The 25,956-nt window shown below is 37.7% G+C and overlaps 1 protein-coding gene across 6 annotated transcripts in view; it reads left to right on the top strand.

The window, feature by feature from the left end:
* The first annotated feature begins 10,492 nt into the window (after nt 1-10,492).
* Nucleotides 10,493-25,956, top strand: part of LRCH2 (leucine rich repeats and calponin homology domain containing 2) — a 130,246-nt gene continuing 114,782 nt past the window's right edge. For 5 of the 6 annotated variants that reach the window (XR_004901038.1, XM_028523157.2, XM_036016785.1 and 2 more), the window contains exon 1: nt 10,503-10,879. Coding sequence is in view for 5 of the 6 variants with exons in the window: in XM_028523157.2 (XP_028378958.1) it covers nt 10,537-10,879 (343 nt within the window). In the remaining variant the exon portion in view is untranslated. Of the gene's footprint in view, nt 10,880-25,956 lie in introns of all 6 variants that reach the window. The other variant, XM_028523158.2, reaches the window with a different exon arrangement.

The following is a 25,956-nucleotide window of genomic DNA, read 5'->3' as shown; positions in this document are numbered from 1 at the left end:
GACTGTCCGTGCTGGGAGCTTTGAGCACTACAGGAGGAAACACAGTGTGGTGGGACTGGCTCCAGGCACATCTGGGCATACAGGTGAAGGGCAAGTGAGTTGGACTCAAAGCCACAAAGGTACTTGGGTTCTCATTTCTTCTTGTTTGCCTTTTTCTGCTTCTGCTGCATGATCTCTGAGTCCCTCTGCTTATGTGTAGCAGCAGAAAACCTACCACCTCACTGCTTCCCTTAACCAAGTCGCTCTGCTTTTACATGTTCTTCTGGTGGGTGGCATTTATCATGCCAATTATCATGCCAATTATCGTGAGTCATGGCCATAGAAGTGGCTGAGAAACAAAATATATGTGAGTATCTACTGTGTACCAAGACACTGGTGTAAATTTTACACAGTAACTGCCTTTTAGGAGTTGACATCTGAATGAGAGGAAACAAGACAAAAAGGTGATAATATACTGCAATAGCTGGTATGATAGTGAATAGCAGACAGTTTTGACAACACAGTGAACTGGAGGGAAGCCAACTGAAGAGAAGTTAAAGGAAGGCTTTTTGGAAAAGGGAAACCTAAACTAAATAGGTGTTACTCAGAAGAAACATTTTGAGGAGGTCAATTCTGTCTAGAGGAACAGCATTGCATGTGGCAGAAAAATGTAAGTAATTCAGTATGGTAGACTAGAGCATGAAGTACAAAGCAAGTGAGTGGTGAGAGATGATATTGGAGAGATAGGCAGGAACCAAATCATGTAAGGTCCTGTATGCCATACTAAGGCTGCTGGACTTTCTTCTGTAGGCAATAGGCAAGTTGGTAAGTGACCATTTTTTGATGTCACTCTGGCAGCGGCATGGAAAAGAGAAAGGACCAGATGCAATTCCAGAAACAGAAAGACTAGTCAGGAGGTTGTTGTAGTAGTCTAAGGGAGACATGACTATGGATGGCAGGAAGAGGATGAGTTTGAGTCTGAGACACTTGAAGAACAGTTTTGTTATCATTCTTGTCTTGTTTTGATCCAAGACTGAGTTTGATCTCAAGATCAAAGCGGTTGGTGGTAGAAAGAGGGTAATGGGATGGTGTGACAAAGCATTATAAGGCTTATTTCAGATAAGACATTTGTTGAAAATTATATTTTCAAAAAAATACTCTTCTGCTCAGCTTGCAAGTGTAACCATTTGCTGGAGGTTGGTTGCTCAGCTTGTTGAGACTTAATTTATGTGGTTTAGCATGCTCTAGGCAATTGTACAGTGGGAATATAGCAAGTTAGGGTAAGAATGAGGAAGAAAGGCTCTGTCAGCTGTCTCTTTTTCTTCTCTCCAGAAACACAAATACCTCTAAGCAATCCCACCAAAAAGTAAAAGCTTTCTGTGCCAGAAATCTGTTTATTTTGCAAAGGAAGATTCCACAAGATCATATGTAATATAATTGATGATGATATTCACTTCAATATGTATAAGAACAGTAAAAAGAAATAACTAGAATAAATGTAAAATTATTGGGGAATAATACAGAGAATTAAGTTTAAAATGCTGAAGAAAGTTTTAAAAATTACATTGATATATCCATTTAAAAATGAATCTTATATAAAAGGAAATAAGAATAAATAGTATATCAGATTATGAAAGAAGTTTATGATAGAACACAATTATACAAAGCACATTACTGAAACTGAACTTGTAATTCTTAATATGGAATAAATTAATCAGGAAGAATTAGGTTATATATTAGGCTTGAATAAGAATAAAAGAGATCTGAGGTTTAGGTTACACAAATGTAACTATGCAATTATTCTTACATACAGATGTGAAAAGAGACTTAAATTAGCACTAGATGTCAATCAAATGTCAAGGAAACAAATAATAAAACTAGCAATGTGAAGGAAATAAATGTGTGATCTGTCTCCTGTTGAGTCCTCCTATAAAGTCTTTCTTAAATTTGCCTCCTAAACATTTCTAATACCACATCTTAGTCTACCATAACAGCTAATCTCCTCCACTACAAATTCCCTAGCTTAAATTCATAAAGCATATAAATGCCAGAGCCTTTTTGAGAAATTTGTCTAATGAATCCAATCTAATCACTTCTTTCTGACCTCAAGACTATCCTTAACCCAGTTCTATCCTACCTCTGCAAGCTTATTTTCCAATCCCCACAACATGCCCCATTTGCTCTGGTCAGGCCATGCTGAATACCATCTCCAAAGCATTACATACTCATTTCTGTATTTGCCCCTTCCTAAGGTGTCATGTCGTTTCTGCTCCATGAAGGTCAGATCAAGTTCCAATCCCTCCATGGAGATTTTCTTTAACTCTCTTCTCTGATTTCTCAATACAATTGTAAATGGAATTGTATACTCTAGGGATAATTTAATTATTGTGTAACTCTTATATGAAAGTCTTGCTTCTTCAATTCTGTTGTAAACTCATTGAGGGGATATAATTCAATATTACCTCAATGATCTCAATTAGGTCTAGGCCATTTTTATTCTAACATTTTGACCCATTTTGATAGAGTAGATATTTAGACCTTAAGGACATGTTGATTTCTTGCTTATGTGTATATATATTTGATTCAGAATTACATTTCACTGACTATTTTTGTTGAGAAAGCATATTAAAAGTGAATTCAACTCAGCCAATTTAATTTTTAAGCAATTTCTTATTAAATGCTATTAAAACATTTAAATATTTTCTGTATTAATTTTTATTTACTGAAATTTTAATCTTAAACAGTCTTTTCCATGTTAATCTTGCAATTAATAATTATCAATTTAAATATTTTTGTAGATGTGTAATTAACATACAATAAACTGCAGACATGGAAAGTATACAATTTGATAACTTTTGGCATATGTTTTATATCCATGCAACCATCACCACAATTAAGATAGTGAATATACCCATCAGCCCCAAAAGTTTTCTTGTGCCTCTTTGTAATTTCTCTCCCAACACTCACACTGCTACATGCTCCCCAGAAAACCACTAATCTGTTTTCTGTCTGTATAGATTAGTCTGCATTTTTGAGTTTTATGTAAATGGAACCATATATTATGTACTCTTTTTTCCCAGCTCTTTTTTCACTCAATGTATTTATTTTGCAATTCATTACATTATTATGTTGTATCAATAGTTCATTACTTTTATTACTTGAAGGTATTCCATTGTATGCACATAATCCAATATGTCCATTCTCTTATTGATGGACACTTAGGTTGTTTTCAGTTTTTAAATATTCATGGTTAAGTCATTGTATTTACATGATCTTTCATTTCTCTTGAGTAAATACATTAAGTCTTCACTTAATGTTGTCAACAGTTTCTTGGAAATTGCCACTTTAAGCAAAATGGAGTATAAAGAAACCAATTTTATCATAGACTAATTGATAGAAACGAGTTAGACTCTTACAGCCTATTTCTGATCACAAAAACACCCACAAATTTCTAAATAAAGACCCAGAACACTCCCAATATTAAATATTGAGGTAAATGTGAGTTATAAATACATTTAAGAAAAATGAATAAAAACAAGTAAGATATTTATATTCCAACCCTCTGATTCCAGTGCAAAGTGGTGGGTGACTGGAGCTTCTTCCAGCAACTCAGGCAGGACCCACCTTGAACAGGATGCCCTTCTATCATAGAACACATCACATACACACCCACAGTTACTCAGACTGAAACAATTTAGACACACCAATTTACCTAACGTGTGTATCTTTGGGATGTGGGAGGAAACTGGAGTACATGGAGAAAACCCACGTGGACATGGGGAGACATGCAAATTAATGCACAATCCCTGGCAGGGATTGATATTTTTTTCCTCATTAACCAAATTATATTGAATGAAATGTTATTTGAGGATATGCTGTGTTTAAAAGTGAAATAGCTGGATCATTTGTTGAGTGTATGTTAACTATTTTAAGAAACTGACATACTGTTTCCAAAGTAGTTTTACTACTTTATATTTTCAATAGCAGTTTCTGAAGGGTCCAGTCTTTCTACATCCTCATCAACTCTTGGTATGGTTAATATTTTTAATATTAGCCATTTTAATAGGTATGTGCTAATATCATGTTAAAAGTTTTATGTTTTCATTTCTTAATGGCTAGTGACATTGAGCATTTTTTTGGCAAATTTTTGTCTTATATTGATTGCAGAGAGAGGGGGAGGGAAAAGAAAAGAGAGGGAGAGAAACAGTGATGTGAGGGAGAAACATCATTCAGTTGCCTACTGCATGTGTTCCCTACTGGGAACCCACAACCTGCTCAAGGTGCCCTGACTGGAATCAAACTTGTGGCCTTTTGTTTTGCGGGATGATGCCCAACCAGCTGACCCACACCCGCTAGAATACGTTGAGCATCTTTTCATGTGCTTGTCTACCATCCATGTATTTTCTTTGTTGAAGTGTTCGAATATTTTGCTCGTTTTATTGGGTTATTTGTTTTTTTATTATTACGTGTGACTCATAACTCTGGAAAGTTACATATATAGTATAGATAGAAGTCTTTATCATATACATGATTTGCAAATATTTTCTCTCATTTTGTGGTTTGTCTTTTCATTCCCTTACCAGTGATTTTCAAGGAAGCAGAAGTTTATAATTTTGATGAAGTCCAATTTGTCAATTTTTTCTTTTATAGATTATGCTATTGGTGTCATATTTCAGAAATCTTTGCTTAAATCAAGGCCACAAATACTTCGTCCTATGTTCTATTTTAAGTTTTAGGTTTACATTGAAATCTATGATGCATTACTGGTTAATTTTTTTTAACAAAAAGCTTGCTTAAAGATTTTATTTATTTATTTTTAGAAAGAGGGAAAGGGAGGGAGGGGAAGGCAGAGAGGGAGGAAAACATCAATGTGTGGTTGCCTCTTGCATGCCCCCTACTGGGGACCTGGCCTGCAGCCCAGGCATGTACCCTGACAGGGAATCAAGCTTATGACCATTTGGTTCCTGGGCCATCGCTCAATCCACTGAGCCACACCAGCCAGGACAACATTACTGGTTAATTTTTATGTGATGTCAAGTATGGGTCCAAGTTTGTCTTTTTCCTTACAGATATTCAATTGTGCTAGCAGCATTTGTTGAAATTGTCTTTTTCCATTGACTTGTCTTTACGCCTTTGTCAAAAGCCATTTCTCCATGTGTAGAGGTTTATTTCTGGACTTTCTCTTCTGTGCCATTCCTCTATTTATCTTGACTGGTCTAGCTTTGTAGTAAGTCTTGAATTTTGGTGGTCCTAGCCTCCAAATATTGTTTTCTTTTTCCAAATTATTTTCAGTATTGTAGGTCCTTTGCATTTTCATATGAATTTGAAGATTTGCTTGTTAGTTTCTACAAAAATGCCTGCTGAGACTCTGGAGAGAATTGACATCATTACTATATTGTCTTCAAACTCATGAAGATGATATACCTCTCCATTTATTTATGTCTTTTTAAATTTCTCTTAGCAATGGTTTTTAGTTTTCAGTGTACAGTTCTTTTACATCTGTCAGATTTTCTATTCTTCAACTTTGTCAAACTCATTTGTTGTTGCAATTTTTTTTTGTTCTATTGTATTTTCTGCACAGATGATCATAGATGAGACTTTGGGCAAGTTACTTAATTTCTCTGAACCATGGTTTCTTAACTTATAAAATAGGGACAATAATAATGCCTACCTTACAGGACTCTTGTGCAATTAAGAGATAATTTACCTTTCAGTGCTAGATATTACTAGCAGGCAGAGTATGTTAATGATAATGATAATGACAATGATACTACCTAATGTTCTTTGAGTTCTTATAATGTGCTATATATACTCTCTTCTAGGTGGTCTACATATATTATGTAATTCTAATCTTCACAATATCCCTATAAGGTAGGCACAAAGAAGCTGAAGTATTGGTGCTTGCCAAAGGCCACATAATTATTACGTGTTAGAAGAGTAGAAGTAGAAAGGCTAGTTAGGAAGCTATTATAGTAGCTCAGAGAAAATAGTGACTTGGCAGTGGAGAGTAGTCAAACAGTATGGTGCATTTATGTTTTTAGTTTTGCCAGCCTATTAAAAGGCTATTGTTTATGACCAGTAGGAGAAGCCATCACCAGCAAAGATAATTTTAAAGTCCTCTACAACTTTATGTATGTGTACTAAAAAAGTTTTAATCTAAGTAGAGGTATTAAAGTTAAGATTTTAATGAAGGTCTTTTCTGATTTATCAAATGTTAGAGTGAATTAGTTGGGATGGTTTATAGAAAACTCTGGACTCTCTACTTATAGACTTCCCTCTTTAACTGTACACTTTATATTCCTATAAGAAAACTCTTCCTAATGTGCTTCAGTTATGTTATTTCCCTACCTAAAAACTTCAAGAGGTCCACCCTTGCTTATTAAATTAAATTCAAACTTGTTCTCTAGCATTCATGGCCCTCCAAACCCGAATAAGATTCAGCCTCTACTCTGAACTATGATTACTCCTGTGTTCACACTGTGTACAACAATAAAATGGAATTATTGGGCTTGAAAAAAAATAAAATGAAGATTTTATTAAGGAATGTTTAGGATATACAAAATAGAAGTGATGAAGTCACCAAGGATAACCTAGTTATTTACTAATTAGTACCTTAGAATTATCTTCTCCATTATTCAATGACTATAGTTATCTGTTTTAATAAACAGACTTTTAAAACTACAAAAGAGCGGGAAAGTATGTTATGTTATTACACTAACTCTACCTGTTGGGGCCTGAGAGTGTGAAACATGAGGTTATCACCACCCACATATTTTCTTTGGCTTCATAGTCTGTCCCAATAATCTTGATCTCTAATAAAAGAAATTGAAACTTTGAACTGTTCCCTTCTTCCTCTATATTATTTATAAATATTGGGTAACTACCTAATTGATTGAAATCACAGTGAATATAAATTGGCCTGGAATTTCAGAAGTCCCCTTTATAGTTCTTTGGGATACAAATCACATTTGTAGCCTTTCAGTGGTTTATTTAATAGGGGCTGCATGTTCTGTTTAAAACCCCTTATTTTTCTTCTATAATCTTTAATACATGTCATCTAGTCCTGGTGATTTATCAACATTCATTTTGTAAGTTTGGCTCGTAATTCTGAGTATTGACTGTAATTTAACAAATTACCAATGTGTCCACATCAAGAACACACTGAAGTGGTAATCATTGTAAAATATCTCCTAGTATAATCTAAAACAAAAATTGCATGCAATATGGGAGGTGTCTCTTTGCCTGCAATTATTGAGAAATTAACTGATTTCTCCCTTGGCTTTCTCCACTTTTTATATTATTTATTTTTATTTTCTCATAATTTTATTTTATTTTATTTTTACTTAATCTTTATTGTATTATTTTCCATTACCACTTAGTCCCCTTATATCCCCTTCCCCAGCAATCACCACACTGTTGTCCATGTCCATGAGTCCTTTATCTTTTTTGCTCAATCCCTCCATCCCCTCACCCCTCACCCCACTAGTTGCCACCCTGCTCTTCATCTATGTATATTCTTTGTTACATTATTTTCTTCCTTGAGGGAGACAGAAATGTAGTAAAGAGATGAACAGGTATTGAGCATCTAATGCTATGCTATTACTTAAACAGAAAATAATTCCTAGTACAGCATAATCACTCAATAAATATTTATTAAAGGAATACATGAATGCCAAGTATTGTGGTGGCACTTTACATTTGCAATCTTATTTATTCTTATAATAATCATATGTGAGCTAATTACTACTTTTCCTCAACCATAAAATGGAAGAATAATAGTACTTATTTTACAGGATTTTTATAAAAATTGAATGACTTAATATACAGGAGCAGGCAAAAGTAGGCAAGAACTCTGCCAAAGTGTGCTTGAGTATAGCAAATATACTACAAAAATGAGCAAGTAATGAAGGCCGGCAATCTGAGCACTTATGAGATTGTACCTAAGTATATTGTGCCATTATGACAATCTTTTGAGTTAATAAATCTATTGTAATAATCATAACTTGCATGTATTTTTCCATATGAACAACTATAAACCTAACTTTTGATCACCCTGTATGTAAAACAATTAGACTAATTCCTGGTAAATAGTGAGCACAATTTACATATTGCTGTTGTTGTTGTTGTTCATTACTTTGTTACTTTCCAGTGTTACCTATGAAGAAACTGAGAGTTAACGTCATTTTTCTGAGTATTACAAAGGCAATTAAAAGGTTGGAACAAATTACTAAATTTCAGGCTCGCTCTTCTAAATCTTTTACCTCCTGTTAAATTGATTAAACAAGGAAACCATTAGACTGAAGTAGCTCTAATGCCATGATGGCCTACATAAGCAAACCACAATCTAAGCCCACTTTAAAGTCCTCAAGGCTATGAAATCAAAATGCTAAGGTCAACCAATCATCAATGGCCAAGTAGGCTGTAAACTATATCCAATCCAATAATTTCCTTTCTTTGCTTTCTTACTTTCTCTTTGAGTCTTTCCTCTTGTTCCTGTCATCAGAATGCTTATAACCACTCCTGGTTTAGCAGTGCCCAATTCCAATAAATAAATGCTCAACAAACTCTAAAAAAATTGTATTATTTCCCAGATTATCTTTTAAAAATATGTTTATTGAATTTATAGAGAGAGGAAAGGAGACAGAAACATTGATATGTGAGAGAAACATCATTGGTTGCCTCCCATACACACCCCAGCATGGGGGAGGGGTGGGGAATGGAACACACAAGGTAGGTATGGGCCCTGATAGCCTAAGGAACACCCAACCTTTCGGTGTGCAGGGTAATGCTCCAACCAACTGAGCCACACTGTCCAAGGAAACCTCTATTTATCTTTTAACACTCCTTATGGCCTTGGGGTTCTTATGAAATGTATTATTTTGCCTGATTTTCATGTGTACCTAGCATATTTTGTAGGTTTCTTGTTTTTCTTAGATTATCTTTTAATTCTTTCAAAGGTTATTTTCCTTTTTAAATTTGGTTGTATATGACCTTTTTCACTTGTCAGGCATCCTGATTCCAAGAACATATTTTTTTCTTGAGTCTAATATATTGTTTTAACTAATTGCAAACATTCTTATTGGCTAATTATTAAAATAGGTTCTTTCTTAATATTTCCTCTAATGAATTAAGTTTCTCTTTTCATCCCTCTTGATTCTGGAAGTTCTGAATTGATACTTGATTTGATTTTTTATATAAGAAAGATGAAGTATAAGTTATAACATTTCTTTCTGACACCAGTGGGTTTAAATAATTTGATTTTACTTGCTAATTCTTTTTAGAGTCTGATTCTCAGGGTTTTGTTCCTTCTGTGGATCATGCATATGGCAAATGTAATTTCTTGCAACATAATCATTTTAATTAAACTGTATGGCCATGAAACAATTTAGACAAGTTGTAATTTTTTCCTGTCCTTTTTTTCCGATGTAGAATCTATGGCAGATAAACTTTTGTGGATATTTCGCTATGAAAATTAGATTTTTGATAGATTGTTCAAATTGAAATGAGTGTAAAATAGATGCATAGGGCATTCAAATTAATGATAACTGAATATGCCCAAGCATTCTTATAGTTTTTTGGGGTAATTTTACTGGCTATTAGTGAAAAAGATTTCAATAACTGTGATTACGGATGGTGGGGTGGCAGTGGCCTGAATAATTGCATTAAGATTCTAAGAATGAACTGCTAAAATCCAAGATTCTTTAGCTTCATATGCTTAGTGTTAAACCTTCAGAATTCCACCTAAAACCAAAACCTGTATTTCAAAAATAGACTTTCAGTTTGTTTCATGATCAAAGAGTTTTTCATCAGTTATACTGACATGATGAGAAGAAACTCAAGATATTCTGGAGATCTTGGCACAACTTCAAAGAATGATAGAACAGAATGCAGACAATTTTTCCCAGGTTTGGAGGGCGGCAGTTTGGCTGAGACCCACACACACTGAAAACGAGATGCTTCCTTGAAAACATTTGAAAAGTTTTTTTTTCTTATTTTGGAACTGTAAATTATGGCAAAATTCTTATGTGCTTAAAACTCAAAGCACTTCTTCTGCACCAGTATTCCTCCGGAAACGGTCCCTAATGTTTCTCTCCCTATTAACACTGGTAAACGATTCCCGAAGCATTTGTAGTGTTTCAATAAGGTGACTGATAGGTCTAAATGCTGTTTCAATATATTCTGAAACGAATCTCTTTCATCCCACCTAATATATTTGCCTTTGTCTAGCAGAGCGAAAAAGGTGAAGCCATTTACATATTTGGGTACATATCGCCAAATGACCAATCTGCTGACACTTCGTAAGATTTTGGTACCCAAAGCAACGGAATCCGGATTTAGCATCCTTTCTCTGATCACACATTTCTTAAAGCAAACGTTCTGCAAGTTTTAAAACCGTCTGTTCTCCACCCAACACCTCCTCCAAGCCCGCCGCCTAGTTCCTTCCCACTCTACCTCGCCCCCCTACTCCGCCCCCAGGCTGCGCATGCGTTCTAAGAATCTCTACACTCAAGGCAGAAGCTGGGAGTGTAGTCGGGGGCTATTCTCTCGCCCAGGAACATGGCGGCGAGTCAGGGAGTTGGTGGTAACAGTGCGGGCAGCGGTTGTAGTGGAGGTGGAAATAGCGGTGGCGGTGGCACGGCAGGAGGAGGTAGTGGAGCGGGAGCAGGAGGTGGCGGCGGCGGGACCCTAGTGCTGCCCATCCCGGTACCGACTCTTTTCGGTCAGCCTTTCCCCAACGGGCCGCAGTGGAACCCCGGGAGCTTGCAGCCTCAACACACCGCGAGGAGCCTGGACCGGGCCCTCGAGGAGGCAGGCAATTCCGGCATCCTTAGCCTCAGTGGTAGGAAACTCCGAGAGTTCCCTGGCAGTGGCTACGACCTGACGGACACCACCCAAGCAGGTGACAGGACTCGGTTATGGGGTGGTGAAGGAAAGCTAAGAACGAGGAGGTGGGGAGAGTGGGTGGCTGTGTGGCTGCGTTGTTGGACTGCTGGTCTGGGCGGGTGCAACCGGGCGGTGAACTGACAAAGTCGGAGCCCCTTGTTGTGAATGTGGGGGGCAGAGAAGGGAATAGGGGAGGGGGTAAAGGAATGCTGATTGGAAGATGTATGGAAATCGGGTGGGATGTGGGAGCTGAAAGAACATTATTGTTAAATCGAGTTTCCCCTGTAAGGGGTGGGGAGGGAGGTATTGACACCTTCCTTAATGCACTTCTTCCAACTATCTTGGATGTTCTCATCTTTTCCGGAAGCAGGGGTTGGGGGTGGAAACAATACATAAAATCGTAATCTATACATATTCCTTAAAAGCATACGTGCTTGCAAGAATGCTATATCCCCTTTCATAGTACAGCAGCAGTATTGTCACGGTATTTGTGTTCTTATTTTCTGTTTCAGTCATCTTAGAATATTCTTGCCTTCTTATCCTGTATGCCTTAAAGACCGAGATTTTTCATTTTCCTGGTGTTGAGAAGATAGAGGTGCTTAAATTAGTATTTGCTGCAAATTAAATCATCAGTCACTTAAATGTCGGGTTGCCAGGGGCAAGAATCCTTGTTTTGAGTTATGTAAGTCTTAATGTTCATAGAAGAAATTGCCAACAAATTTTAAGGGTATTTTTGAGAAACATAATCAACTCCTTTATGGAGTTGTGGGTTAATGAGTTATCATTTTGGATGAGAAACGGGCTATTGTAATGTTCTTCATATACTCTCTGGTATTCTTTGTTGTGGGTGGTATTTTTTTATTATGAACACATTCTCTTTCTTATATACCAATGTTGAATATTTTAGGTGTGTTTTGGTGTAATAAAAGGGATGTTTTGCTTTTCATAATCTTTATATTTGTTATTTATATTTGTTTTTTCATTTGCTTTGCTGAAAGAAATCATGGACAATATTATTTTAATAGATGTACTAATTTTGAAACAATATAGTAAGTAAATTCACCCATAATGAGAAGTAATTAAATGGCTTCTTATTTTCATAATAACATGATTTAAGTGTACTCAGATTCTAGCTGTTGAATCAAGATATGTGTTTGGAAAGGGTGGGGAGAGGAAGACAGCCTAAAATTGAAGCCTTCCATCCAATTATTCTTTTAGGAATTATCCTAAGAACCATGAATGTGTCACTGATTTATCACTGATTTTTGTGTTTTGGAAAGCATGTTTTGAGTATTTACTGCTTCACTCTGAACATATTTTCGAATGTCACATTCATGAATATATTGGCAAAATATTATACTACTTGGTATGTTCTTCAAAGGCTTCAATAGAAATGGTTTGAGACTGTGTCATTATAGGGATATATTGATTTGTTTATTGTTCTTTATAACCTATAAAGGATCTATCTATCTGTAGGACAGAGTTTAAGCATCTTAGCTTGGCATTCAGGGCTTTTACTGTCTGGCTCCAATTTACCATTAATTTTACCTCTTCCAACTAGGTTAACTCCCTGTCCCTCAAATGTATTTTATGATTTTCTGCCTCATCCTTGTAGAAGGTCATCCACGTGCTTGGGATTTACTTCTTTTCCCTACCTCTTTAATTTTGTTCAAGACCCAGCTTTTCCAAGAAACTGTCTCCAACTACCTTAGTCCATAGCAGTCTCCCGTTTCTTTGAACTCCCATGGTACTGCTTGTCTTTACCATTTACATGCTAGTGCTGGCTTTATTTTCTTTTTATGTTTGTGTCTTGCTGTCTCTGAGGAGATAGATGGAGAGCTCCTAAAAGGCAGGGAATAAGTTATATATTTGGTTAGTCTTATTATATATTGTTTATGTTGTACTTGATAATACTTTTCATAAATATAAATATCATGTGGTTATAGTTGTTGGCTTTTAAGTCTTCACTTGGTTTTCTGGAGCAGGCATTAATAGAAACCAGAATCATATTTGTTCTTGGTAAAGCATTCTTTCATCATAAACTTGATCAGGGTCTGCAGTAACACAGGAATTTTTGAGATAATTCCACTTCATTTTACTTTTATTTTTTCACTTGAATGTATGTTCTTTGTGGGAACACTTCAGAATTTAGATGAGAAATCTGTGAGTAACTCATATGCCATTTTTTAAACAAAATTGAGCCATGAATATTTAGGGGTAGTATTATTGTGTGTAAGGAGATTGACATTATGTATAAATGAATCTAGGTACACTGGAACTGAAGAAAAATAGAGCATGTTTGAGATTTTTAAAAAAAGATTTTATTTGCTTATTTTTAGAGAGGGGGTAGGGAAGGAGAAAGAAAAGGAGAGAAACATTGACTGGTTGCCTCTCCTGTGCTTCCTGACTGGGGACCAACTGGGCACCGAACTCACAACCCAGGCTTGTGCCTTGATGGGGAGTCAAACCGGCTACCTTTCAGTCCTCAAGACTGAGCCACACAGGTCGGGGCTGCATGTTTGAGATTGTATATACATACACAGTATATACACATACACACACAAACATACACATACAGATATACATTGTATATCCTTTGTTTGATGAGCACAATTTGTTGATATTGCTATGTTTAAAGTGACCTTCAGTGGGATGATGTTTCAGATCCAAACTGATCAGACCAGCATGTAATGGTTTATTGGATTGAGAAGAGACTGAAGGAATAAAAAATAGGTAAGAAGCTATTATGTTAATCTAGGTGTGAGGTGGTGAGAATCTTGGTTAAAACAGAATTTGATGAGAAGGGGAAATGGATAGATTTCAAAAGAAGTAGGGAGGGCTTTATACATTATTTTTCTGTTCCTTACATACATGCAAGATGAAATAGGCCAGCAGTTCTCCACTTTGGCTGCATATTAAAATCACACAGGGGATTTTTTTTTAAACTATCCCTGGGCTCCACCCTAGACCAATTAAATCAGATTCTTAGGGGCCTAGAGACTTCTTAAAAAAGTCTTCCCAAGTGCTTCTAATATGCAGCTAGGTTTGTGAAACTCTAAATAGCTAATCTTTTAAAGGTACTCAAGAAATATTTATTGGTTGAGAACCTATGCACCCCAGTGTTCATAGCAGAACAATTTACAATAGCTAAGTACTGGAAGCAACCTAAGTGCCCATCAGTAAATGCATGGATTAAAAAACTATGGTACATTTACACAATGGAATACTATACAGCAGAGAGAAAGAAGGAGCTCCTACCCTTCCTGACAGCTTGGATGGACCTGGAGAGCATTATGCTAAGTGAAATAAGCCAGGAGGTGAAAGACAGATACCACATGATCGCAACTTTAACAGGAATCTAATCAACAAAACAAACAAGCAAGCAAAATAGAACCAGAGACATTGAAATTAAGAACAAACTCAAAGTAACCAGGGGGGAGGTGGGAGGGGATGAGGGGAAAGGGGGGAAGGATTTTCAACAACTATAAAGGACATATGGACAAAACCAAGGGGGGGTGTAATCAGGCGAGGGAGGTGGGGATGGCTAGGGTGGGGGGAGTGGAGGGGGAAAATGCAGACAACTATACTTGAAAAGCAATAAAAAGTTTAAAATTTTTAAAAAATGTTTATTGTTTGAGTGAATAAAAACTGATAAAAGTTTACTGACAATCCTAAAGTGACTTAAGAGGGTCAAAGCCCAAACTAGGAACTAAGCATTTAAGTTTTAGTTGAATATTCTTTTTAATAGCCTTGTGTCAAGTAGAGACTCTTATTTTCTCATCATATTATGTCTACAGTGAATAGAAACATAACAGTAAGCTATAGTTTCTTTGGTTCCCATGCATTACTCTGGTTTACATTTAATACTGTTTTTTAATGTATTTTATTGATTATGCTATTACAGTTATCCTATTCCCCCCCCTCACTCACCTCCACCCTGCACACCCATTCCCATCCACATTTCCCCCATTTGGTTCATGTCCATGTGTCATACTTATAAGTTCTTTAGCTTCTACATTTCCCATGCTATTCTTACCCTCCCCCTGTCTATTTTCTACCTACAATCTATGCTACTTATTCTCTGTACCTTTTCCCCCTCACTCCCCCTCCCACTCCCCTCTTGATAACCCTGCATGTGATCTCCATTTCTGTGATTCTGTCCCTGTTCCAGTTGTTTGCTTAGTTTGCTTTTGTTTTTGTTTTAGGTGTGGTTAATAATTATGAGCTTTCTGTCATTTTACTGTACATGTCTTTTACCTTCTTTTTCTTAGGTAAGTCCCTTTAACATTTCATATAATAGGGGCTTGGTGATGATGAACTCCTTTAACTTGACCTTATCTGAGAAGCATTTTATCTGCCCTTCCATTCTAGTAAAAGGTGAAAGATTTATACGACCTGAAGAGAAACCAAAGTATTGCCCTTCCATTCTAAATGAAAGCTTTGCTGAATAGAGCAATCTTGGATGTAGGTCCTTGCCTTTCATGACTTGGAATACTTCTTTCCAGCCCCTTCTTGCCTCTAAGGTCTCTTTTGAGAAATCAGCTGACAGTCTGATGGGAACTCCTTTGTAGGTAACTCTCTCCTTTTGTCTTGCTGCTGTTAAGATTCTCGCCTTATCTTTAATCTTGGCTAAGGTAATTATGATGTGGCTTGGTGTGTCCCTCCTTGAATCCAACTTCTTTGGGACTCTCTAAGCTTCGTAGACTTCCTGGAAATCTATTTCCTTTGCTGGAATGGGGAAGTTCTCCTTTATTATTTGTCCAAATAAGTTTTCCACTTGTTGCTCTTCCTCTTCTCCTTCTGGTGCCCCTATAATTCAGATGTTGGAACATTTAAAGATGTCCTGGAGGTTCCTAAGCCTCTCCTCATTTTTTTGAACTCTTGTTTCTTCATTCTTTTCTGACCGGATGTTTCTTTCTTCCTTCTGGTCCACTCCATTGATTTGAGTCCCAGTTTCCTTCCCATCACTATTGGTTCCCTGTACATTTTCCTTTATTTCACTTAGCATAGCTTTCATTTTTTCATCTACTTTGTGACCAAATTCAACCAGTTCTGTGAGCATCCTGATCACCAGTGCTTTGAACTGTGCATCTGATAGGTTGGCGATCTCTTCGTCCCTTAGCTGTATTTTTTTCTGGAGCTTTGATGTGTTCTTCTGTTTGGGCCATTTTTTTTGTGTGTGTTGATGTACCTGTTATGTAGTGAGGGTCGGAACCTTAGGTGTTCACCAGGGCAGGGCAACCCAATCTCTGGGTTGTGATGCTGTATGTGGGGCAGGGGTCCAGGAGGGAACAGTGGCACTTGCTCCACTCTCGGCCGGATTTCAGTCATTCCCCCTGCTTGCCCCAAGCAAACTGGGCCCTTCTGGTGCTCATTCCTATGTGGGTGGGTTTGTGTACGTTCTAGGACTCTGTGGATCTCTCCAGTGAACTCTCCTGTGAGGCTGGGTGTTTCTCCCAGCACTTCAACCCGCACAGGTGTTTTCAATTGGTGTTTTGAGGCTTTATTTTCCCATGCTGGGACCCTGGGTTGTGTGGTCTGTCTCGCTCCCCAGTTTTGCCTGGTTTATCTGTGCACAAATGTGGGACCACCCAGTCCACCAGCTGCCTTGTGTGCCACGCCCCTCCGAAGGCCACTGCCTTGCTGGGTCCACCCGCTGCCGCCTTGTGTGCTCGGGGTTCACCAGCCACTGCTTTGCTACAACCCCTTTCCACCCGACTGCCTGACTCTGCCCCTTCTAACAGTCTGGATGAATGTGTCTACTTTAACTCCTTGGTTGCTGGACTTTCATACAGTTCAATTTTCTGTCAGTACTGGTTGTTTTTTGTTTCTAAATTATTGTTGTCCTTCTTTTGGTTGTGCTAGGAGGCATGGTATGTCTGCCTACACCTCCATCTTGGCCAGAAGTCCACATTTAATACTGTTTGATAAGTTTGTATTAAGAAAATAGAGCCCCCAAAATATGTTGCAGCAAAATCTTTTTTTTTTCTGTTAATAGTCTTGTTATGAGGGAAAATGAATAGTAGGTAGCAGTTGGCAAAAGCTTTCTTCGATGTCTTCTTACCTCTCTTTGCATTTCTGGTGCCTGCTTCCTTCATCTGCCCTCTCCCTTCTGCTGCTGTTCTTGTTTCTTCTTCCCACTTCTGCCTCATTCTCCTTCCCTTCCTGGGATGGAGCTCAAAGCTAACTAATTATGTCTGCCTTTCCAGGAGATTAACATGTAAAAGTGATAGTTTGCTAATTTACTTGAGTTTCCAATTGGTGGTTTGTGCTTGTGACCTTTTTGAATAGATCTACCTGACAGACACTTTTTGATAAAAATCATCACCTATATAAATACATAAAAACAGGGATCAGAAGTTGAAAGTAGCTGACTCTTGTAATGTCTCATCTTTGATGGTGTATAGGTAGGCTTGGCAAGATGAAGGGAAATTGCTTAGAACTTTTAGTCTGTCTGGATACTGTGATAATTTGTTGACCTTAACAAAACTTGAAAATGATTTTAATAGCTGCCTTAACTCATTCTGAAACTTTTCATATTTGACTTTGTCACCAGTGCTACAAATAAGTTTGAGCCTACTTGAAGCTTCTCCTTCTGCTTTTGCATACCTCTTTATGTCCATAAACAATACATCTGTGGAACAGATTTCTGAATCTTACATACATCTGATTGTGTTGTGTCCTGACTCGTCACATGTTTTCCTGTAAACCAAGAGTCAACTCTAGTATTTCCTACATGTGCAGGTTCACCTCTTCAACTGTGGGACATGGTGCACTGTATCAGGTTGCGCAATGGAGCCAGAAAAATTCTACAGCACCCATTTTTTTTAAAAAAACCTTGACTTATTTTTTAAGAGCAGCTTTAGGTTCACAGCAAGATTGAGCAGAAAGTACAGTGAGTTTCTACACATGTATAGTGTTCCCCATTATCAACATCCTGCACTACAGTGATACATTTGTTACAATTTATGAACCTACATTGACACGTCATTATCACCCAAAGTCCCTGATTTGCATTAGGGTTCACTCTCAGTGTTGTATATTTTGTGGGTTTGAACAAATATATAATACCATATATTCACCCTTAAGTGTTGTATGGAAGAGGTTTGCTGACCTCAAAATCCTTTGTGCTCCTCCTGTTCATCCTTTTCCACCTGCTTCTCCTCCCTGACCCCCCAATTCTTGCAACCACCCATCTCACTCATCCTTTTATTGTTGGCAACATTGGATTTTGTTACACAGGTAAAGGCCCTCTCAGTGCATTCAGTAGAATGAGTTTGTGATTCTGATTTTGTGGCCTGATTCAAGTATCTGCCTTGTTTTATGTGATGAATGTATTCCTGAAAAATCGAATGTGAAACATTTTTTTGATAGTTTACTCATATTTTCATTGATCTATATTGAATTTGAGTTGCTGCACCTTTAGTGATTTGTTTTATTCAGTGATGGATTCTTTTTTTAACATTATTTTATTGTTCAAGTACAGGTTCCTACCCTTTCCCCCACCCCTCCCCACCATCCCAGCCTTCCCCACCTTCCTCTGCTGTTTCCACCCCCCCCTTGTTATTGTCCATGTGTCCTTTATAATTGTTCCTGCAAACCATTCGCCCTTTTCCCCTATAATCCCCTCCCCTGTCCACTCTGGTCACTGTCAGCCTGTTCTCCATTTGAATGTCTTTTATTATATTTTGATTCCTTGTTCGTTTTGTTGATTAGGTTCCTTTTAAAGGTGAGATCATATGGTATTTGCCTTTCACCACCTGGCTTATTTCACTTAGCATAATATTCTCCAGGTCCATCGACACTGCCAGGAAGGGTAGGAGTTCCTTCTTTCTTTCTGCTGCATAGTATTCCACTGTGTAAATGAACCATAGTTTGTTGATCCATTCATTTACTGATGGGCACCTAGGTTGTTTCCAGCAATTGGCTATTGTAAATTGTGCTGCTATGAACATTGGGGTACATAGGTTATTTTGGATTGGTGTTTCAGGGTTCTTAGGACATAATCCTAGCAGTGGAATTGCTGGGTCAAAAGGTAGATCCATTTTTAGTTTTCTGAGAAAATTCCATACTGTTTTCCACAGTGGTTGTACCAGTCTGCAATCCCACCAACAGTGCACTAGGGTTCCATTTTCTGCACAACCTCTCCAACACTTGTTGTTTGTTGCTTTGTTTATGATGGCCATTCTGACTGGTGTGAAGTGGTATCTCATTGTGGTTTTAATTTGCATCTCTCTGATAGATAACAATACTGAGCATCTTTTCATATGCCTCTGGATCCTCTGTGTGTCCTCCTTGGAGAAGTGTCTGTTCAAGTCCTTTGCCCATTTTTTAATTGGGCTACTTGCCTTGTAAGAGTGGAGTTGTGTGAGTTCTTTATATATTTTGGACATTAAACCCTTGTCTGAGGTATTATTGGCAAATACATTTTCCCATACAGTTGGTTCTCTTTTCATTTTAATGCTGTTTTCTTTAGTTGCACAGAAGCTTTTTGACTGATGAAATCCCATTTGTTTATTCTTTCCTTTATGTTCCTTGCTCTAGGGGACAGATCAGTGAACATATTTCTGAGTGAAATATCTGAGATTTTCCTGCCGATATTTCCCTTTAGGACTTTAGTGGCGTTGTGACTTATATTTCAGTCTTTTTTCCACCTTGAATTTATTTTTGTATATGGTTTAAGTTAGTGATCAAGTTTCATTTTTTTGCATGTAGCTATCTAGCTCTCCCATCACCATTTGTTGAAGAGGCTATTTTTATTCCATTTTATGCTGCTGCCCCCTTTGTTGAATATTAATCGACTGTGGAGACTTCGGTTTCTTTCTGGGCTCTCTGTTCTGTTCCGTTGGTCTATCTGTCTGTTCTTATGCCAGAATCAGGCTTTTTTGATTATAGTGGCCTTGTAAGACAGTTTGATATCAGGTATTGTGATCCCTCTTACTTAGTTCTTGTTTCTCAAAATTGCTTAGCTATTAGAGATCATTTATGGTTCCATATAAATGTTTGAAGTGTTTGTTCTATGTCTGTGAAATATGCCATTGGTACTTTAATGGGTATTGCACTGAATCTGTAAATTGCTTTGGGCAGTATGGACATTTTGATGATGTTAATTCTTCCAATCCATGAGCATGGTACATACTTCCATTTGTTTGTGTCTTCCTTCATTTCTTTCTTCAGTAGTGTAGTTTTCTGAGTAGAGGTCTTTTACCTCCTTGGTTAGGTTTATTCCTAGGTACTTTATTTTTCTTGTTGCTATATCAAATGTGTTTTTTTTCCTGATTTCTATTTTTCATGTTTCATTGTTGGTATACAAAAACGCCTTTGATTTCTGAATATTCACTTTGTATCCTGCTGTTTTGCCAAATTCATTTATTAGATCAAGCAGTTTCTTGGTGGGGTCTATTGGATTTTCTATGTACACTATCATATCATCTGCAAACAAGGGCGGTTTTGTTTCCTCCTTTCTGATTTGGATGCCTTTATTTCCTTTTCTTGCCTGATAGCTATGGCTAGGACTTCCAATACTGTGTTGAATAGAAGTGGTGAAAGTGGACAACCTTGTCTTGTTCCTGATGTTAGTAGGAAATGTCTAAGTTTTTGCCCATTGAGTGTGATGTTGGCTGTAGGTCTCTTGTATATGGCGTTTATTATGTTGAGGAATGCTCCCTCTATTCCTACTTTGCTGAGTGTTTTTTATCATAAATGGGTGCTGTACCTTATCAAATGCTTTTTCCGCATCTGTTGATATGATCATGTGATTTTTGTCTTTGCTTTTGTTTATGTGATGTATTATGTTTATTGATTTGAGAATATTGTACCATCCTTGCATCTCTGGTATAAATCCCACTTGCTCATAGTGTATGATCTTTGCAGTGTATTGCTGGATGCAGTTTGCCAATATTTTGTTGAGGATTTTAGCGTCTATGTTCATCAGATATAGTGGCCTGAAGTTTTTGTTCTTTATTGTGTCTTTATCTGGTTTTGGGATAAGGATGATGCTGGCTTCATAGAAGGAGTTTGGGAGTCTTCTGTCTTGCATTTTTTGAAATAGCCTGTGAAGGAGAGGGGTTAGCTCTTCCTTAAGTGCTTTGTAGAATTCTCCTATGAAACTGTCCAGTCCAGGGCTTTTGTGTGTCGGGAATTTTTTGATTACTGCTTAAATTTTGTCTGCTGTTATTGATCTGCTCAGGCTTTCTGCTTCTTCTTTATTTCCTTTTAGAAGATTATATTTTTCTAGAAGTTTGTCCATTTCACCTAGGTTTTAAATTTCTTGGCATATAATTCTTCATAGTAATTTTTGTCTCTCCTCTTTCATTTCTGATTGTGTTTATTTGTGTCCTCTCTCTTTTGTTCTTGATGAGCCTGCTTAAAAGCTTGCCGATTTTGTTTATCTTTACAGAGAACCAGCTCCTGGATTTATTGACCCTTAGAATTTTGCTTTTTGACTCTATGTTGTTTAATTCTTCTCTGTTCTTGTTTATTTCCTTCATCTACTTGCTCTGAGCTGCCTTTGTTGTTGTCGTCATTGTTGGAGTTCTTGTAGTTGGAGGGTTAGGTTGGTTATTTGAAATGTTTTTTTTTTTTTTTTTTTTGGTAGGCCTGTATCACTATGAATTTCCCTCTCAGGACTGCCTCCAGTATGTCACATAAGTTTTGGGTTTTTGTGAGTTCATTTTCATTTGTTTTCAGAAACTTTTATTTCTTCCTTGATCTCATTCTTGACCCATTCATTGTTTAATAGCATGCTGTTCAATCTCCAACAGTTTGTTTTTGGATTTTATCCTTCAGGTTGGTTTCTAATTTCTGTCCCTTGTGGTCGGAGAAAATGCTTGATTTGGTTTCAGTTTTCTTGAATTTGTTGAGGCTTGGTTTGTGTCCTATCATGTGGTCTATCTTTGAAAATGGTCCATGTATATTTGGAAAAATGTGTATTTTCTTCTTTGGGGTGAAAGTCTCTCTCTCTATATATATATATCAATTATGATAATATTATCTAGGACATTGTTCAGTGCCACAATATCTTACCTGTTATTTTGTTAGGAAGATCTGTCCATTTTTGACAGTGGGGTGTTAAAATCCCCTACTATAATTGTGTTGCTGTCAATATGTTTCTTGAAGTCCTCCAAGATTTTCTTTGTGTATTTGTGTGTTCCTATATTGGGTGCCTTTATATTGACAATGTTTATGCCTTCTTGGTGGATTCTTCCCTTGAGTATTATAAAGTGACCTTCTGGGTCTCTTTTTATGGTCCTTTGTTTTGAAGTCTATTTTGTCTGATACGAGTATTCCTACCCCAGCTTTTTTTCCCTGTACGTTTGCTTGGAAAATTTGTTTCCATCCCTTCAGTTTCAGTCTGTGTAGGTCTTTTGTTCTCAGGTCAGTCTCCACAGCATATGTGTTGGTCATGCTTTCTTATCCATTCAGCTGTGCTATGTCTTTTGATTGGTGCATTTAATCCATTTATGTTTAAGGCTATTATGGATAGGTGCTTATTCATGACCATTTTTTCATACCTGTGTTCCTCTGTCTCTCACTCTTTTCCTTCCTTTTCTTAAAGCAGTCCCTTTAGCATCTCTTGCAGAGCTGGTCTGGTGAAAGTGTGTTCTTTTAGACTTCTTTTGTCTGGGAAGCTCCTTATTTGGCTTTCCATCTTAATTGAGAACCTTGCTGGGTAAAGTAGCCTTGGTTGCAGACCTTTGTTTCTCATTACTTGGAATATTTCTTGCCATTCTCTTCCAGCTGGGAGCATTTCCATTGAGAAGTCAGCTGCTAGCCTTATTGAGGCTCTCTTGTATGTTACTTTCTGTTTCTCCCTTGGTGTCTTGAAGATTTTCTCTTTGTCTTGGAATTTTGTCATTTTAATTACAGTGTGTCTTGCAGTGGGCCTCTTTGTGTTCCTCTTGATTGGACTCTGTGTTTTCTGTATTTGTGTGACTTTTTCTTTCATCAAGTTAGGGAAGTTTTCCACCAATACTTTTTCAAACAGGTTTTCTATCCCTTGCTCTTCTTCTTCTCCTTGTGGTATCCCTATTATATGGATATTATTCTGTTTCATGTTGCTTTGCAGCTCCCTTACCATGTCTTTATTCTTTATGAGTCTCTTTTCCTTTTCTTGCTCCTTCTGGGAGTTTTTTCCTACTTTGTCCTCCAGTTTGCTGATTTGATCCTCTGCTTCATGCAGCCTACTTGTAATTCCTCCCAATGTGTTTTTTATTTCTGAAATTTTATTGTTCATTTCTTTCTGCTTTTTTATAGTTTCTATTTCCTTTTTCACACTGATATAGTTCTCACTCAGTTCCTTGTAGCTTTCTTTGAGTTCCTTGAGCATCTTTGTAACCATTATTTTGAATTTTATCTCTGATAGTTTGGTTACCTCCATTTTGTTTAGCTCTTTTAGCGTGGAGCCTTCCATTCCTTTTGATTGCATGTTCTTTTTTTGTCTCCCCATTTTAGATGACTCATTTTGTTTGTTTCTGCTCTTCCTGATGCTTCGCTTTGCTATTTGTCTTTGTATGGTGAACTTCTATGGTAGAAGTTCTACGGGGTTCAGTAGTGTGGTCTCTTTGATCTCCTTGTCTGAACATTCTGGGTGTGCCCTTTCTTCTGTTTGTGTGGGCTTTCTTGTTTTACTTGGGTTTTTACCTTTTGGTGATTCCTTTGTTGGTGGTTTTTCTCCTCTAACAGGTATTCTGATGTTTGTAGCTCCCACCTATTCTTGTATGTGATCAGTGCCAGCAGGTAGGCAAAATGGATTAAGACAGCAGGAGAGTATTCTATGGGATTTAAAGTACCAGTAAGTAGAGAAGAGGTAGGAGTTTCTTTTGATAACTATAGCATTAACTGTGATATTTCCCCCAACTAGCCACTTTTTATGAAAGGTGAAAGAGAAACAAGACTCTTGCTAGAGGGGAGGAGGATTGTGAGCTGAATCAAGAAAACAGAGCACTTATGGAAGGTTAGATGATGAGATATAGTGAGAGTAAAGGAGAAAAGGTAGGCGTAATGTGAGAAAGAATAGATTTAACCACAATAATAATAATGCTCTGGATTGAAGTAAAGTGTGCTAAGATCAGGGAGGGTTGCTGTGTAGTATGTACAATTGTATGGAACAACAATGATTTACAATAGTACTGGAACAACAATAATATGACAAGAAATATATGATTTGGGTAACCAGAATAGAAAGCACTCGATCAATAGTTGTGTATTATTGGAACACAGGTGAAGTGAAAGAAGGAAACTTAAAATACAATAAAGAGAGAATAAGGAAAACCAGTCAAACAATGCAATTAAACTGAGAAATAAAACAAGGAAAACCAGACATAAGGAGGATAAATAAAAGAGTACTAATCAAATCAATGGTAACAATAATGAAAAGATAATAGTAATAATACACATAAACAATAAAATGCCAGCTCTATGGGATAGCAAAGTGACATGTGTCTCAGTTTTTTTGGGTTAACCTTGTGTTCCCTTTTTCGATATGTCTCTGGATCCTTCATAATTCCATGTCTTATTGTCTCACTTGGGGGAAGAGAAACAGAAGGAAGAAAAAAAAGAGAGTGGATCCAAAAAGAAAAAAAAATAATAAGCTTTTGGCTGATTTTTAATTTGTTCAGTGATTTCTGCTGGTCTTCCTAGATGCCCCAGGACAAGGGGGCTGGGCCTTGCCTTTCTCTCTTCCTGTGATTTTGAGAGGATGGGGACCAGGTCTGGGTCACAATTTCCTGACCTCTGCCAGCCCAAGTCCTCTGTGAGCTACCAGGCTCAAATCAGCCACTCAGTCTCTGGACCCACAGCAGGAGTCAATCTCGGGCAAAGCTCAAGGGAAGCTGGGTGTACATGGCTCTGCTCAGTTATTCAGTCACTGGACACACAGTGTGAGACAAGTGGGGTGCACAGTTCTGCTCAGCTGTTGTCCCTGGGAGCACAGTGCTAGACAAGCTGGATGCACAGTTTTGCTCAGCTTCTCAGTCTCAGGGCATGCAGTACGAGACAAGTGGGGCATGCAGTTCCACTCAGCTACTCAGTCACTGGCCGGGTGCAGCTGAAATCTCTCTTGGGGCATGCCAGCTGCTGCTGAGAGTTCCTTACAAAGCAGCTGCCCACTGTTCTTAACAAATGCCCGGCTTTTCACACAGCCCAACTTTCTAGCCAGTCCAGAGACTATCCGAGTCAGGGTCCAACATGGCCCAACTTCTCCCTTCTTCAGGTGTTGCCCAGCACTTCAATATCTCTGGTGCTGGCATCCACAGTCCCATTGGATTTGTACCGCCTCTCTGTGTCTTTCACTTTATCTCTATTCCCTCACAGTGACTTCCAGCATCCCAGTCCCTTCTGGTGCCGACTGCCCTCCCTGCTCTGGCAGGGGAGGGTGCTGTGCTCTAACTCTCCTCTCTGTATCCTGTAGCAGGCACCGGGCCGGGGGCCACAGCAGCCCTGGTTCCTGCACAGATCTCGGGGACCTTACTGTCCCAGCACAATCTCTTCACCATCTGTTTTTCAATGTCCTCTGCAGTTTTTTGCCTCCAAACTTCATATAAGCTGGGATTCCATTGACTGTTTACTCTGTTCCTCAGAAGATTAGCAAGGCATGCCAGGTGGGCACAGGAAGTACTGGGCTCCACTCCCACCTACCGCACTGCCATCTTCTCTCCCCAGTGATGAATTCTTCTATAGCACAAATAGTTGTCTTTTGATTTCTCTTGCACGTTAACATTTTAAAGTAAAATGTTATCTTAAATTGGAGGATATGTTCTTTGTGAAAATGATTATTTTTAATAATCAGCTCTTATAAAGAGCTCTTTATAAAGCAGCTCTTTATAAATTTTGCAGCTCTTTATAAATTTTGAAGCACTTTCATTCTAATAAAACCCTGTGAGCTTGGTAGAATCCATAATAATTACTTCTTGATGAGAGAGGTTAAATGATTTGCCCAAAGTTAAATGGCTAGCGTGTACAGCAGAGTGTGGGTCAGAGGCTAGATTTTCCAACTGTAGACCTCACTATTCTAGTGTTATTTCCATTGTAACACATTCTGTCCTTATAACAAAGCTATTGTTAAGATAACCACTAATAAATTAGCATTTATTA

This window comes from Phyllostomus discolor, chromosome X (genome assembly GCF_004126475.2).
Source record: "Phyllostomus discolor isolate MPI-MPIP mPhyDis1 chromosome X, mPhyDis1.pri.v3, whole genome shotgun sequence".
NCBI lineage: Eukaryota > Metazoa > Chordata > Mammalia > Chiroptera > Phyllostomidae > Phyllostomus > Phyllostomus discolor.
The sequence above is the reverse complement of the archived record's forward strand: the minus strand, read 5'-3'. Positions and strand labels throughout refer to the sequence as shown.